Below are 17,806 nucleotides of genomic sequence, written 5' to 3' on the forward strand. Positions count from 1 at the left end.
GGTTTTTCCATATGTGTGTTCTTCGACTGGAGATCAGGTTTTGCAGCCTTCCACTATACCATGTGAGTGTGTTCACTCTGTCTGGATCAGTGACTCCCTGTCCTTCTTATGCAGTCAGTTGTCATACGCTGTTTCCAATGGTGGGGTCGCCATACTGGCATTAGTCTTGTAAACTGTCACTAACCTGTGTGAATGTATTTTGCAGATCGTAGCTTATTGTCAAGGTTTGCATGTCAGTGTCTGCGTGTCCCTAGTATGCAGACTGGTGTCTGCTGGTTGTAGGTTTAATGGCAGAAACATTGAAGGCGAACAGCCCCACCTCTTCCACTAACATATGCTGGAGCTTGCATGTTATTTAAATGTGTCAGGTTCTTTCTTTACTTAGTGGGCAGATTGGAATCTGTTTTTTGTGGGTTTCCCTGAGATGGCCTCAGATGGGGGTGAGGCTAAGAAAGACTACCTTTAAAATAAGTCTTCCTTGTTTAAAAAAAGTGCCATCAGCAGAATGGATTTGGTTTGCAGTTAGAATTATGTGTGGAATCATTTGGGAAGATAGTGGAAAAGACTTTAAACAGCTCTGTACTTTGTTATGCTGTAGATGACAGGCAATGTGAGATTGCTGTATGTTCTCTTACAGCAAAAGTTCATTAAAAGTCTTCTGCCGCCAGAAACATAATGGCCCTCATTATAAACCTGGCGGTCGGTGACCACCAGGGCTATAGTGGCAGTAGTACCGCCAACAGGCTGGCGGTACTGCCAGCCTTATCATGACCATGGCACTTCCGCCACAGTAATACAGCCAGGACCGGCGGTATACCAACATGGCGGTCCCGGCGGTCGTAATCCATCAGCAGCCTGTCCATGTCGGTAGACACCGCCATGGGAAGGCTGGCGGTAAGGGGACTCGGGGTGCCCCTGGTGGCCCCTGCACTGCCCATGCCAACTTGGCATGGGCAGTGCAGGGGCCCCCAGGCACAGCCCCATTGAGTATTTTACTGCCCGAATTTTGTAATGTTGATGTGACTTTTCCGTTGGCCCAGCAGAAAAGTCGAAATAGGGAGCCAGATATACCACCAGCACTGGTGGTATACTGGCGCACGCAGCCTCGGCGGTCTTTACAAAAGACCACCGAAGTTGTAATGAGGCCCTATGTCTACAACATAGCAACCAGACTAATTTTGTAAGTCCTGTATCTGCCTAGGGCACTAACAAAATAATTATAAAATGGGCTGATCAGAGAGCCATGGACTCCCAGTGAGTCTGTGTTATGTGCCAACATTACTTCGAGAAAAATGTGTAGTCTGTTCTAACAACAAGGAGAATGTTGTCATGGGAACTGACTAGTTCCACACCACAATATGTAATTTTTAAATAGAAATGGCAACCAATACATTGATAAGAAAAGCATTGGTAAATGCATTAGGTTTCGCCTACGGGATTAATAATATGTTTTTTTTTTTTGTGTCAAGCATACGATCTAATGAAAAGGAAGGGCAGGATGTAAGGCCCTTTTAAGATTTATATTAAATACAAGAAATTTCACAAGCACAGCACAAGTGTGAAACCTAAAAAGCAGTGATGACCTAATATGCAACGGTGCAGAGAGCCACAAAAAGATAAGACAATGTCTGTCAAGAAAACCAAAAAACATCTGCAACAATGTCTTAACAGGGATAATTTCAAATCCAGTTTTATAGAACTTTAGAAACTATGGTAACCAAAGGAAAGCATACGTTTTTAAGTCACAGTTTATATTGCCGTTAAAATAGCATTAAAAAGCACAGCAGCACCATTCACATAATCAAATCATATTGTGTTTGTCAACGGCTCAAGTGAAGCACACATAAACCAACTATGTGCACAAATATACAAACACTACAGCATATTGGGAGACCTTGTTGGATACAATTTAAACACATGTGGAAAAAGAGAGTTGAATGCATAATTCACATATGATGAATTGACACATAAGGCCTCATTTTTAGCCGTACAAAATGGTCGATGTGTCGATCCTTCTTGATTTATGAATCATCATCAGGACAAACAAGAGAATGTAGTTCTGGGAAGGGAAGAAAAGACATTTTAGGAATAATTAGTAAAAGCTAAGATAAGGAAAACCTCGACATCAAAACTATGCTCCCACACCAACCTGATATGAACTCCAATTCCACTCTGATCAAATGAGAAAAAGTGATTATATTACACTAACTTAAAGTCAAAAAGCCATACTATTTGAAAAAGGATGGGGATCCCTAAGTCAAACCAGGTTCCGTGGAGTCCTACAAAAGGGGCTCCAACCTCTCGCCTTAAGTACATAATCTGTGAAGAATGTACACAGCCACAAGGGTAACCATTCACAACTTACCAGTTACTCAACAATGTGCTTGATTAGAAGTAAGAGAAGGTGAATAACCAATAATTGAATGAATCATAAATCTGGGGAGGAAAACAAAGATAAAATCAACACATATTAAAGGAGTGATTACCCAACAAAGCCACTCACAGGGCCCAATCGACCAGTGTAGTCACGGAAGAGCAATTGTTGCTCTAACCAGTACACTCTTCCCCAGTTTGTTAAAATACAGAACCGTGATTAAGAGCAGGTGCAAAATCCAACCTGACATGGGAACATGCCAGTTGAAAAAGCTTCATGTATATGTGACTGAGGTTGGCACAAGGGTGTTATACTATCCATAATGACACTGTGCCCTCTAGGATGTAAAAAAGAGGAGACACGATTTGAAATGGCTCAGTCTGCTTTCTACACCAATTATTAAATGGAGCTCGTTGTTTGTGCACTAATAAGCGTCTCAACCCACTTTCAAAACAAATAACCATAGGTAAGTACAGCGCGTTATGTATGTATTACATGATATGGCTGCCCAATTCACATTTTATAGTTCTGCGCACTATGTCAGAAATTTACATCAAATAACACCAAAGTGTATAAATCACAAGGAATCACACTAGTACACGGTTTGAAAAATATGCCAAGACAGCTCATCAACACCCCCTCAACGTTACTGTGGTAGTTGATTCAGAACTGCCAAACTTCCTCAGACGCTGACTCTGACTGGAACTATTTTACTGGAAAGATAGCCCCGAGGCATGTTTGTGGTGTAGAGACCAGTGAGTGCCCGGAAGGACCGGAAAGAGCGCGATCAGAGTGGTGTATTAATTTGCCTGTAACGAAGGGAACAAATCCCTAGGAGATCACCCTGAGGAAAAGGAGGCAATTTCGACTTTTCAAGGCCACAGAAAAAAATTGTCCAAATCTGGCCAACCAAGAATAGAAGGTACTCACGACAAAGATGGCAAGAAGCCTAAGAAATAGAAACGTCAAATGTGTCAGTCAGGAATTAAAAGGGAAAGAAATAGGCACAACATATACACAGAATATAAAGAAATTAATTTCTAGAGACATAAAATTAATGCATGGGGTAAACCAACAATGGTCCCAATGTCAACTATTATACCATAAAGCAAAGAAACATCATATAAGTGGTCAAAGCAATGATTATATAGAAAGGAAGCAACATTCTATGTTAAAATAGCAAAGGACGGTCACAAAAAGTCTAGGACCAAGCTGATGGAAAATCACACAACCAGGAGGTTACTTCCATTCCACATTATTCATGATAAATCAAAAGTCCTCAAAAGGCCCCATTTACCAAATGGCCTTGAAATTACAAAGCAGGTAGCCAATTAAAGGGATGTTCAAAAGAAGCAAGTTAGGGGGACAATTCAGAGGCAAAGTGTGTTATACAGGGGACTGAAAGGTGACCAGAAAGTCCTAATAGTTATAGTTCACAGTGCTGCGTTCTCCCATTCATCAAGGATGTTCAAGCCATGATAGACCCAATCATACCTAGAGATTAATCGTCATTCACAGTGTTGCAACAAATCTCCACTGAAAAGAGGGAGCTCCAGCAGATCGATCACTTGCCAATAAAAGTCAGACTCCATATGATTATGGGTGAGGAAATGTGGGACCAAAGGTGCTGTTTCCCAGCAGCATATTCTGCTCTTGTGTTGGATAATCCTTGTTTTCACCATCTGGGTCATTTGGTCAATGTACAACTATTCACAGGGGCACTGGATTGCATAAATACCATTACTAGAGCGATAATTAGTATGATGGTTCAAAGGATAGATCCGTGTACCAACCTTAAATTCTTTCACATTAGTGGTTTAACAACAAACACTACAGTTCTGACATCTGAAATGACCAAGAATGGGTGATAAACCCCAGGCAGAAGTGATGGATGAGTTACCACCGACCGCTGTGCTGGTGCCCACCAAAAGCTCACCGGTGGTGGCGGTAACCATACCGCCGTATTATGAGTACAAAAACTCAACCCGCCAAATAACAGCCAAATCCATCACACCGCCAAGGTCAACAACAACGGAAAGTCGGAGGACAGCAACCCCCCACTGCCACGCCAACAACAGACCGCCCACCAAATTCTGATCGACAAATCAGCATGGTGGTCATACAGCGGCGGTCCACCATTGGTGGAACGGACCACCTGGTGAATAATGCCACCCACCATACACAACTGCACACAGAGGACAATATGAAACCCTCACACCTGAGACACATACACACACTCGACAAACCCACAGACACCACAATAAAACACACACACATCTGACCATCCTTTGCAATGCCAAATCAATGTCAGCCAACAACTACCAGGCACTCATTACACCCAAAGACCATAAACTCATGGCACACAAGTGCACACCCCTCACATTACACACAATGGCACCCCCTATGCACCCCTGCTTCACTGACAGGGAGCTGCGGACCATGGTGGATGAAATATTCAGGGTCAAGCCACAGCTCTTTGGAGCACAGGTACAGCAGACATCCATCGCCCGGAAAATGGATCTATGGTAGAGGATTGTCAATACGGTCAACGCAGTGGGAAACTATCCACCCACATGGGACGCTACATTCCATGGCGTCACAATATCAAATTGCTGTACAGAAGACTGGCGGTGGTCCCCCCTCCTCCACCCAATACAGCGACTGGGAGGTGAAGGTTTTGGCTATCCTGTACGCGGAGGGCCTCACGGGACTCAACGGAGGACTGGTAAGTCACATATACTTCCCTAACATTTGCCATATCTGTAATGCATGTCTCACTCTACCCCGGTCACTACCACTAAACACCCTATCCTATATATATACATCCCCCAAACACCCATACTCATATCCTCTGCATGCCCACATCTCCCCACCAACCCCCAAACCATCCCTGTATGAACAATGACCATCTCCGGCATGTACTGTAGGCTCCACTACATTACCCACAATGCACCACCAATCCCTCAACTATCAATGCATGATACCTATCCCTAAGGGCCCCTGCATGCAGATTCCTGGGGAAGTAGGTCAATTAAACAGGTGGCAAGTGCTTGAAGGGATATGGCAATGACAGGATAGGATGCAGAAGACAGGACACTCACATGCCAATAGTAACTACTATTACATTAGACACATATACTACGTCTATTGTACAAAGGGACAGTACTGTCAATGCCATATCCCCTATAGCACTACAACTACACCATCATCCACAAGCCACAATGCCCATACATTGCAGGAGTCATAAAACAATACTTGTACTACCACACAGGTACCACTGCCCATGCCACCCGGCCGGATGTGTGAAGAAGAGCCAGTCCACCGCAGAAGAAGGCCCCAGTGACGACAGTCCAGCAGGATGTCTGGACCCAGATGACTACCCTGGCCCATCCCACAGCCCTGGACACTCGCCCCCCCAGAAGCTCCACCCAGAACACCATTGACTCCCCCACCTCTCAGATACCACCATCAGCTGTGTCCAAACGCTCCCACACCAGTGTCACCAGGCCACTGACTATCTGCCCACCTGTACAGAGACCAGAGTCACCACCCACCGACAGGCAGGACGATGAAGGTCCCAGTGCAAGTCGGACTGGGGGACCTGTGCTGGGGACACAGGCACAGGGGGCCAGGGCCACTGGGAGGGTATCAGTGGCCCAGGGGTGTGGGTCAAGGATAGACTCTGCAGCCTATGAGGCAATCTCAGAGGTCCTGGGGGCATACCACAACTCCCAGGACAGGATGGGCCAGAACCTGGCCACGTTACAGGAGAACCAGAGGCTGCAGGTGGCACACCAGAGGGAGGCCATGGAGCAATGGAAACAACTGAATGCCAGCATGGCCACCATTGCAGGGGTGCTGCTGAGGATGCTCAACATCATGCCTTAGTCTTACAGCCCAGCCCTCAACCTCAGCAGCAGCCAGTGGAATGGTGGCCCTGCCAGAGAACTCACAGGCCACCAGCACCCCTTTCCCTGTAGCCCAGGAACCCCCTCGCTACGTGGCCAGAGACCCAGACATCCCAGTGACACTGTAGCCAAGGTCAAGCACACCACCAGGAAGTGACTCTGCCCTGATCTGTCTCTGTTGTATACCACTGAGCCACCTTGTTGACTTTCCACTGCCATATGTGCATTTATCTATGGCCCCATGGACACTGCCCCTGTGCTATCAGTAGCTGTGGACATTGCACTGAGTATATTGTTCACCATCTGCCCACTCCCTTGCACTATAAGATACCTATTGTCTCAACCCTTCAATAAACACTGAGCACACCAACAAATGTTGTTATTTATTTAAAATGCACGCTATCAAAAACCATCATTCATAATCAGATATGGACGGATGCATTTAAATGGAGAATGGGTTTCCAATTGGGTAGGCTAAGTTCATGTCACAGCTTTGGCCAGGAGTGTCCAACAACATCTCCTCTTCCACCATGATGTAGCAATAGCAAAAGGGCAGGGAGCACTGCAACACAGCAACTGAAATCCTACCCAGGGTTGTCAGATTCACAGTGCAACATTTACATGGGACTCATTTGAGTAGAACTGAATCAGCCGATTCCTGGAGTCCACGTCTCCCCTTATCCTTCTCCATCACTATATTCCATCCCCTGGGGTCCCACGGATGGCAGTGCTCCATCCTCCACTTCTAGTAGTGGAACATGTCTCCTGAGGGACAAATTGTGTAGCATACAGCAGGCTACTATGATTTGACACACTTTGTTTGGGGAGTAGCACAGTGCTCCTCCAAACATTTGCAGGCACCTGAATCTGGCCTTCAGGAGCCAAAAGGTCCTCTCAGCCACTCTTCTGGTATGACCATGGGCTTCATTGTACTGGTTTCCCCCACCCCACCCGTCCTCACATTCCTCACAGGTGTCAGCAGCCACTGCATGTTACTGTAGCCAGAATCACCTGGGAAGAAGGGAGAAAGATAGCACATGACACACAGTTGTACAAGCCAAATGTTTTTAGTCAGGTAGCACTGCAAAATTGTCACTCACCAACTAGCCAGGCTCTGTCTACCTGTAGTTGTGCCTTGATTTGTGGGACACTGCTGTTCCTCAAAATGTAGGTGTCATGGACTGATCCAGGGAATCTTGCTGCCACCTGTGAGATGTATTGATCTGCAAGACACTTGCTCAGTGGCTCGAGGGGGGGATTAAGGGGAATATGTGTGTCATCAGTGGCACCTGGGGGATGGTGGCAATTGCATAAAAATCAGACTTAAGTTTGGTAAAATCTGCCCTTTGTGAAAATTGTCTGTGACTCCAGAGGTTTTGAAACAAAGCAGTTAGGACATTTGCCAAGATGTTGCTAAACATTGCTTGTGGCACACCGGATGCCAAGCCAAAGTTGCCTGAAAGGAACCAGTAGCCAAAAAATGTAGGACAGATAGTTCCTGTACCGTTGGAGGGATAGCATAGGGGTTTTGTTTGGCAGGCAGTAGAGCAGACTCCAATTGGGAACACAGCTCACAAACTGTGGCATGATTCAGACGATAGCTGATGATAATTTGGTGCTCTTCCATGGTAGCCAGGTCAACAAGTGGTCTGTACACTGATGTAGCCTTCCCTTTCCACATGGGTTGATGGTTATGGTGGAGTAAAACACAATGATGTGTAGAGGTCAACTGTCTGTATAAGGGTATCACATACATTCATACACCACTCTGCACACACATTACTGTAGAATGTTGTGGGCAGCCATTGTACACATTAATGGCGTGTTGAGATTGTGTGCCAGTGACATATACACCTATAGGCTTGGATGGCATCATGCTATTGAGCATTGAATGTGTAACTTCACCATTTTGACTCTCATAGGTATTACTATTCAGCCATATACACTGTCACTGTACTGTGTATACAAGAGTTACCCTCGTAAAACGGCAGCCGCCTGTCCCACATGTGGAGGACAGGTGGAAGTGATATAATTCTGCTGCAGTTAGTCGCCATGGTGGTAGGTGGTCAGAACTGCCATGCAACTCCTCATAGGTTAGCATTGGTGTCTATGGGGAACAGGGGCCAATCATGATCAGCACCGGCGGTGACGGTGCACACTGTGGCGGTCCTCAACACTATTTTGTGTAGCCCTTGCCACTTGACTTCTGCACCTCGAGACGGCCACTTCTCCATTGCATGTGCTGCTGTGTCCTGCCTCTGGTTGTAGAAATGGCACATGCTACAGGGAAACGTACCCTGGCCTTCACCTCGGAGGAGTTGAAGAAGCTTGTGGACAGGGTCCTAACCCTGTATTCGAAGGTTTGTGCCTGACCAGGGGACCAGGTGAGTGGCATAATTGCATCATAGGAGTGTGTGCGAATGCAGCAGTTGCATGTGTGTGTGACTGTTGGATGTCCCAGTGGATAGGTGAAGTGTGACAGGATGTATATGTGTAGGGGCATGATTGGGAGTCATTGTTTGAGGTACAGTTACATGTGGTGTTGTATCTCAAGTGTGAATGTGGAAGTTAGACCTACAGTATTTTTTTCTCTGTGTCTCCCATGCAGGTTAGCACCCATCAGAAGAAAGGGATGTGGAAAGCCATTGCCAAGGAAGTGCGGACCCTGTGTGTCTACAGCTGGTGGAACACCCACTGCAGGAAGCGGTAGGAGGACCTGGGACGCTGGGCCCAGAAGACCGCAGAGGCCCATCTGGGGATGCCTCCCAACGAGGAAGGGGTGCACGTCGGACCCTGACCCCCCTTATGGCCTGCATTCTGGCAGTAGGCAATCTGGAGTTGGATGGGCGCTTGAAGGCAGCAGAGCAGACACTGGGGGTGAGTACCACCACTGTTCTGTTCTTACTTTCTACTGTGTAGCTGCTTGCAATAGGGTGGGTAGCAGGTAGTATCAGGATCATGGACAAGTGTGGGAATGCAACATGCCCCCTGAGTCACTGGGATTGTGCAGTTATCTAGGTATGGGTGGGAATGTGGCCATGCAATGGGTCCTATGTGTTAGCCTGTGGATATGATATTAGTGGAACTGGATCACTCCCAGATTGCCATTGTCTGCCTGGAAGGGGATGTAGGGACTGGATGGTGATGTGGTTGGATAGTATAGTGTCAGTATGTCAGTGTAGTGTGGGAGCTGGATTTCCTTTCATAGGTACTTACCTTAATGAAGCTGGTAATGGTGAGGGATAGTTTTTGGGATGTGCATGACTGCATTTGTGCTTACATCATATGTGTTCTGTAATTGACAGCCTGCCTCCGTTTCTTTTTCCACCGCACCCTGTTTGTCAACTTGTTTCCTTGAGTGCATTAGCATCATCAGGCAAAGGACAAGGGGCACCGGTGAGTGGGGATCCTGCAGCCCACGGGACCCAGGAGCCAGAGACTACCAATGCCGAGGGGGCCAGTGGGTTGGAGGGTGAGGGGAGCACCACGGGGAGACGAGTACCACTGCTGGTAGTGACTCTGATACCAGCTCCCTGGTGATGACAGACCCTTCTGGGACCACCCAATTTTTGCCATTTCCCACCACCCCGTACCAGTTTTGCCCTCCCTGTAGCTCCCCCCAACTTGCCCGTTCCCACTCACACAGAAGGGTGGGAGTCGCCTTCTCCCCAAGCACCTTAGGCCCTGCCCCAGTTAGTCCTGCTGCCCTCACTGAGGAGGCTATTGACCTCCTGAAATCCATCTCTGTAGGGCAGACAACCATTGTGAATGCCATCCAGGGGCTGGCATCCCAGATGCAGCAATGCAATGACTACCTGGAAGGCATTCACGGTGCCATGTCCGGCCTACAGAGATCTTTTCAGGCTCTGGCCTCCTGTTTGACTGCAGCCAGTGTCCCTGGTATTTCCATCCCGCCTCCCACCACCTCTGTCTCCTTCCAGCACCCCTCTCCCCTCACCCATCCCACGCACACATGCAGATAAGCATACACCCAAGACAACACACAAACTCCATGTGACCCACAAGCAATACACATCCCACGGCAAGCATGCACACACTCCACATACAATTGCAAACACGACAACATTCACTTCCTCCACTGCATTCCCCACCCCATCCTCCTACCTGTCTGTGACCTCACCACTCACAGCCACATGCACTGCACCCTCAGTCACTGCTCCTGCCCCTATTCGCACAGTCACCACAACAACAGTCATCTACACATGCACCCCAGACACCACACCCGCACTCACCACGTCAACCTACACAGACACTTGCAGCACGCTCACCACACCAACAGACACCACCACAACATCTGTCTACACTGACTGCCTGCCTGCTCCCACTGTTTCTACCCTCTCCCAATATACACAGACGCTTACACTCATCTACACAACATTCATCCACCAAACATAAGCTGAATCCGCATGCACCTGCATCAACTTGCAGCAAACCTACACCTCCTATAACAGCTCTCTCAACCTCCACTCCCAAACCTGTCTCCACAGCCCCTCCACCTAAAAAGCTCTACCTTTCCTGTGTTGACCTATTTGAACCCGCTGGCCCACCCTCTCTTGTCCCCAAACATTCCTGTGGCCTCCCCAGATCCAGTCCTTCCCCTTTAAGCTCCTCCACAGCCCTCTCTTCCCGGTCCCCGGTCCCCTGTCCCTTCCCCAGCCAGTATGCAAATTTGTAGGAAGCCTGGTCCCTCTCCCACCCTTGTCCAAGCCCACTACCACTCTTTCCAAGGACAAGCCAAAACCTCCACCCCCTCTGACTCATAAGCCTGTCCCCCCCTTCCAAACCTGAGTCACTACCCTCTCCCCCTGACTCCTGAGGTGCCTGCCTGCCCCACTGATGCCCCTGCCCTGTGGAGGCCATGGTCGTGGTAAGAGTCAAGTATGTGCCTTGTGGGCACACTCAGACATTTTCTGTGGACTGGCCCATGCCCTTGTTTGTACATAGTTTGTTTTTCTTTCTTATACTCCTTTAATATATCTGGCCCACAGGCATGTTGGTGCAATGATATTCCGTTGTCCTGCGTTTTAATATGGTAGGGTTGTGCACACAGGTATGTGCATCCACTTATTTATTTCTCTGCATGTGTCAGGTATGTATATATCTGTGCTGTGTGAATACATTTTTTGGCCTGTGTGTGTTTGGGTGTTGGTGGGGAGGGTGCGTGTGTGTGTATGGGTGTTGGTGTGCGTGCATGTGGGTGTGGTGGTCGGTGTGGAGGATGCATGTGGTGTGTGGGTGTGTTATTGTCCAATTCCCTCCAGTGTGCTCTAGGTGCCTGTACTCACCATTGCCGTCTTTGTCAGTGGTGACGGTCCTGGAGGTGAATCACGAGGATTAGTGCTGGGAAGATCTTGAGTTCACGCTCCATGTCGTTGTTGGCCTCGTCTGTGTGGCCTACGGTGAGTACTTCCTTTTATACTGCTCCTTTCCGCCAGGCTTTGTGTGGCAGTGGTTCCTCCCTGGAAATGTTGGCGATGAATCGTAATACGGTGAGTGGGATGTGCCTTTCCGCCAGCCTGAAGATGGCTACCACTGTTGGCAGCGGTCGTAGCCAACTGGCAGTACAGGCGGTGAGGTGGCTGCATTGCTCACAATTCACATATGCACTCATAATGCGCGGTCCGCACTGCCTCCGCCAGCGGTGCGGTCCAACTCCCCCATACTCATGATGATCACCTATGTTTTTTAGGGGGCCAAGTTACCACATGTACCAGGTGGTCTCCCAAATTACTCCCTCTTTTATAAGAAAAAAGATGGGGTTCAGAATTGTTTTAATAATTTGGAAAATTGCCCAGTTTTTCTTGCTAATTTAACTCACATGGTTACTAGATGGACCAAAGGTGGAGACAAATGGAATGCATGTATTAAGAGTGGTAGTTTTTAGGGTAAGCAAGCTATCCCAAAGGCAAAACCAAGCTCGTTTCATAGAGAGTTTGATCAGTGGTCTAGGGTAACCCCTATTCAACAATTCTTCAGCCAATACATCAGCCTCCCAAAAACAATCATCCTTCAACTTGAGGAACTGTCCATAAGGGAGGCCGTCTCTCAGACCTCTTTGGTGATTACTAGAGTACAATAGTAGGGTATAATATACTGATTTTGTTATCATTTACTCAAGGAAAAATCCAGGCAGGGGAGACCATTAAAACATGCCTCTAAAGAAAATTTGAGAAGATATTGTCAATATCTCTTCCAAAACAAAATATGTTCATGAAAGGAGTTCAAAGGAGATAATATTTTGGTGCGTTCTAGATCATACATGTACAAGATAGCAAAGTTGCGGGCAAAACATGCCTCCATCAAGACACCCTTATTTTGGAGGTAAAAGGTTACGATAACGGTGACTGCAGTGCTTTCTAATGCTATTTTAACTGCAATATAAACTTTGACTCGAAAATGTATGCTTTCCTTTGGTTCCCTTAGTTTCTAAGGTTCTATAATAGTGGATTTGAAATTATCCCATTGAGACATTGTTGCAGATGTTTATTGTCATCTGGGTCTCAAGTGGGTTTTGTTCGGGTATCCAATGTGTTATTTGTTCTGCCAAGAAAACCAATCATCTTGCCATTCTATGATATTATTTTGTGTCCTGACAAGCAGACTTAGGGGGTCATTCCGACCCTGGCGGTCCATGACCGCCATGGCGGAGGGCGGCGGAAGCACCGCCAACAGGCTGGCGGTGCTTCCTGGGCTATTCTGACCAGAAAAGGGGAACCGGCGGTTTCCCACCGGTTTTCCCCTGGCCCAGGGAATCCGCCATGGCGGCACTGCTTGCAGCACCGCCATGGGGATTCCGACCCCCTTCCCGCCAGCCTGTTTCTGGCGGTGTCCACCGCCAGAACCAGGATGGCGGGAACGGGTGCCATGGGGCCCCTAGGGGCCCCTGCACTGCCCATGCCGCTGGCATGGGCAGTGCAGGGGCCCCCTGACAGGGCCCCACAAAGATTTTCACTGTCTGCTTTGCAGACAGTGAAAATCGCGACGGGTGCCACTGCACCCGTCGCACCCCTGCAACTCCGCCGGCTCCATTCGGAGCTGGCTTCCTCGTTGCAGGGGCTTTCCCGCTGGGCCGGCGGACGGCCTTTTGGCGGTCGCCCACCGGCCCAGCGGGAAAGCTGGAATGACCGACGCGGTCTTTTGACCTCGGTGCGGTCATTCGGCGGTAACCGCATGGCGGGTGGCGACCGCCGCCCGCCGCGGTCGGAATGACCCCTTAGTCCTTTTTATAATTTACATGATAGATCTTTTGGTGGTTCAGATTATGCTTTGGTTCCTGGAGCCACGCCAGACCATTACTTAGATCCTCATATGGATTGGTGGCTTGCTGGTGAGTGCAACTTGCGGACCTTGCTGTCATAGCTATGACAAACAAGACTGAAAAGAGGATGACTCTGTTGATAGTGTGTGTCGACGATCACCTTCTGGTGGAGCACATGATTCAGTAACCATAAAAAGAATAGTCCTAGGTCTGCTGGCCGCAAGGAAACATAAACTCAAATATGCATGAAATAACCCAATGTGCACACAAGGAAGGTGCTCAGTATAGTTATAATCAGAGTTCGTGGGTTTCCTGGGGCTTTTTTGTGTCATCCAGGGGGCTGCCTTGGCAACTGTTCATGAGATGAAATTGAAGTTGAACCACTTGCAATGACTGGTGCCTGCAGCACGGCTCCCTGGTCTTGCTCCTCTGGCTGGCTCTACCGCCTCCGAGGAGAATGAGACACCTCCAGCAGCCATGGAGGGGGGCTGCTTTCAAGAGGGTTTGTGAGGAGAAGCGGCGAAGTGATCCAGTCCTGGTTGGTGAAGGAAGGGGGACCGCACTGAGGGAGGGTTCTGCAGCACTGCTGGCTTTAACAAGGAGAACAAGACATTGGCCCTCATTCTGACCCTGGCGGATTGAATCCGCCAGGGCCGAGGGCAGCGAATGCACCGCCAACAGGCTGGCGGTGCATTCATGGGCATTCTGACCGTGGCGGTAACGCCGCGGTCAGAAACGGGAAACCAGCGGTCTCCCGCCGGTTTCCCGCTGCCCATGGGAATCCTCCATGGCGGCGCAGCAAGCTGCGCCGCCATGGGGATTCCGACCCCCTTCCCGCCAGCCTGGTTCTGGCGGTTTACACCGCCAGAACCTGGCTGGCGGGAACGGGTGTCGTGGGGCCCCTGGGGGCCCCTGCAGTGCCCATGCCAATGGCATGGGCACTGCAGGGGCCCCCTAACAGGGCCCCACATTGCTTTTCAGTGTCTGCTTAGCAGACACTGAAAAGCGCGACGGGTGCCACAGCACCCGTCGCACACCTTCCACTCCGCCGGCTCCATTCGGAGCCGGCATCCTCGTGGAAGGCGCTTTCCCGCTGGGCCGGCGGGCGATCTTTTGCAGATCGCCCGCCGGCCCAGCGGGAAAGTTGAAATGCCCCCCGCGGTCTTCTGACCGCGGGGCGGTGTTTGGGCGGTTTCCGCCCGGCGGGCGGCGTCCGCCGCCCGTCCGGGTCGGAATGAGGCCCATAATGAGCTTTAATATTTATGTATGTATATATTTATTTAACAACTGTGTATGGCACTGAAACACAAATTAAGGTATAAGAGAGCTTGAGACTACAACAGAAGATACAATAGATTTTATGTGCAACATCAGCAGCAGATGCAAGGGGGACAATCAGAACATGAGCCGGAGACTGAGAAGGGCTGCTCTACGAGGGGTTTGTGAGGAGCGGCGGTGAAGTGACTCAGCCGCGATTGCTAAACGAGAGTACCAAAAATACAAGTGAAGGGACAGGACAGAGGATGTGGCATAAAGGCCAGAACTTCTGACTTTGGCGCTAGGGAGCTGGATTCAAGCCTCAGCGTCGGCTCAACATCCTGTTCAAGCACACCTAGGAGAGCAGCTTCACAAAGAAGCACGGCGGATGAAAAGGAGTACAGCCAATAGAAACAGAGGAAAAGTAAGTGGCAAGCACATTAAACAATAAAAAGTAAGGGCGGGAGATTTTAAGACTGAATAATTAAGTGATGAATCCATTCGGCTCTAACTTCAGTGGCATAACTTCCTGCTCTCTTGTGGTACTAAACCTCCCAGCACTCACATGTTTAAGTACACCAGTGAAGGATCTGTTAATCGAGTGTTCGTCAAAATATTTCTATTGAACTCTTTACACAAGACCCATTCAGTTTTGTAAACTTCCTTTCAAAACTGGGGTGCATGGAATTTTTGGGATTATTTTTAACGTCTCTTTCATTTGCCTCTGCTGTTACCCCCGATTCCAGTTACAGTTGAAGAAGCGGAATGTTCTGTGTGCTTCCTAAATGTGAAACAATTTGTTTGGCCGTACTCGCTGCACTCACACTTAGGTGTTAGCTGTTGTGTTTACACACACATACAGTACTTGGGTTTAAGTCCTGAACACTGTTGCAATGGACATGTGCTTCCACTTAACTGAGATACTGGTTGCACCAACTCTATATCTCTCGATCGCTGGCTTTCACTCCTATAACTTTCTCACTCGTATATAGTGGTGAAAAAGTGTGCGCTTTCAAACTCTCTCTCTCATAGCCTGCCGTAGTGGGCCATACCAGCGATTACAGGCCTAAGCCGAAACCAAGGGCCTTTAAAAAAGGAGCTGGATTTCAGTGCCGGTATAGCCCAGCTACGGAGGGCTATAAGGCTATTAGAACGTTCTGCCACTAGAGGGCAGATTTTCTAATTAACAAAAACAATGGCCTGACGAGCCCGAGAGGATTTCAGTCCCCTCGGGCTCGTGAGGCCTTTGTTCACAGCAACAGTTATGAACCACAGCATTGGAATGTTGGAGCTCGGGGCTTCGTGAGGCCTTTGTTCACAGCAACAGCTATGAACCACAGCATTGGAATGTTGGAGCTCGGGGCTTCTACCAGCTGAGCACTCCATTATTTTTCAATGGAGCTTCGAACATTCCAATTTTCTAATTCCCTTTAGCAATTGTTTTTCGGTTCTCTGTGTCCATATCCCTCTCTCTTTTTTACTCTCCTGTCTTTCTCTGTTCGTCTGTCTCTTTCTCTCTCCCTCTGTCTGCCTCTCTCTGTTTGTCCCCTATAAATCTCGTAAATAGTGTCCCCTTCATGCTTGCATGTCATTCAAATGCAGATCTGGTTCATAGATTGTGTACCGAGTGTGTAAAAAACACAGAGGTGAGGTACCCTCCTACTTTTCTCAAACCCCCAAAGATTTTGAACCTAGCAAAATGTTCTTCCAGATATAGATCAAATTATACAGAAAAGAACACACTGTTGTAAGAGAAAGTGTCTTGTAGATAATTTGTTCCCATGACACTCCAAAGCTTGAGTGTCTGAGCACAGTACTGTAAACAATGTTTAGTTTAGATTTTCTGAAACTCAATGAAAGATTACTAAGATTTATACAAAGGGTAACTAAAAAGAACACCTGCAATTTGCACTCTTTGTACAGAAAAAAACAACGTCTTGGACATATTCCAAGCAATAGCTAACATTGAAAAAAGACTAAAAAAGAAAACGAAAACCTTTAGCCTGTAAAATATTGTTTTATATTGCTGTACAGAAAAGTTCTAACAGTTCCCTTTCTACACAGGTAGTGGCTGGTTTCTTGAAAAAGTGGAAATCACAGATTTTTCTGATAATGAAATGCATACCTTCTCCTGCAACAGGTTTGTGCGTTTTTCGTAAGATTATCATAACAATTAGTTCTATATTTTACTGCGTTTCGCTGCTTGGTGTGGTTTATTAGCACTATGCTTTAATATCTTCTACTGGTCCATTTTTTAAGACTATTTTTTCATCATGAACCTATTTGTAAAATTACATGAACACTTCTCTGTCCTAGCCATCAGTCAGACAGCAGCCCTGAAACTGACTATGCCATAGAGGATTCGGTGGTGTGTCAGTTTCAGTAGGTTTACAATGGATTGATGACATTCATCTAAATTCATCTAAATTGCTTGGGTCCTTCTTATTATAAGAAGTAGATATTTTATTGAGGTTTATGAAACACACAAATGTGATGGGAGGAATACTCTTTATCTAACCACTGGCAATCGCTCGTGATAGCATTTCCAACCCATTGTTCCTTTGCCCACAATGCAGTTTGGACCCAGGCATATGTACATTAGTCATGGCCATCCTCCAGTAGGAACAGTCCAGCCCAAACTGCCAAGCCAGGTGCTCCCTTAACCTGAACAGAAGCAACCAAAAGCTGGTTTGACACTGATTAGGTGTAGCTTGGTTGCAGTGACACAGTGGGCACAGAAACCACACCCTTGCTACTTAGGGCATTACATCAAAAACACAATGTCTAACCACTGCCAATTGCTCAGTGTAGCGTTCCAACCCATCGTTCTTTTGTGTTTTATGATCATCTGATCGGACATTGCTTTCATCAGACTTCATAGCCCAGGTTCCAGTTTGCTTCCAAGTTTTTTTGGAGGTGTCCTATGCTGCCTAGTCAGGAATGCCACCATGCCTGTGTTACAGTCTATGCAGCTCCTCGGTGTTTACA

The 17,806-nt window shown here is 47.8% G+C and overlaps 1 protein-coding gene across 1 annotated transcript in view; it reads left to right on the forward strand.

The window, feature by feature from the left end:
- The window catches only part of LOC138273698 (lipoxygenase homology domain-containing protein 1-like), a 504,427-nt gene that overhangs the window by 455,000 nt on the left and 31,621 nt on the right, over positions 1 to 17,806 (forward strand). Inside the window, exon 11 of the mRNA XM_069218898.1 lies at positions 16,883 to 16,958. Within this exon, the coding sequence (XP_069074999.1) occupies positions 16,883 to 16,958 (76 nt within the window). The remainder of the gene's footprint in view (positions 1 to 16,882; positions 16,959 to 17,806) is intronic.

This window comes from Pleurodeles waltl, chromosome 2_2 (assembly GCF_031143425.1).
Source record: "Pleurodeles waltl isolate 20211129_DDA chromosome 2_2, aPleWal1.hap1.20221129, whole genome shotgun sequence".
Classification (NCBI taxonomy): Eukaryota; Metazoa; Chordata; class Amphibia; order Caudata; family Salamandridae; genus Pleurodeles; species Pleurodeles waltl.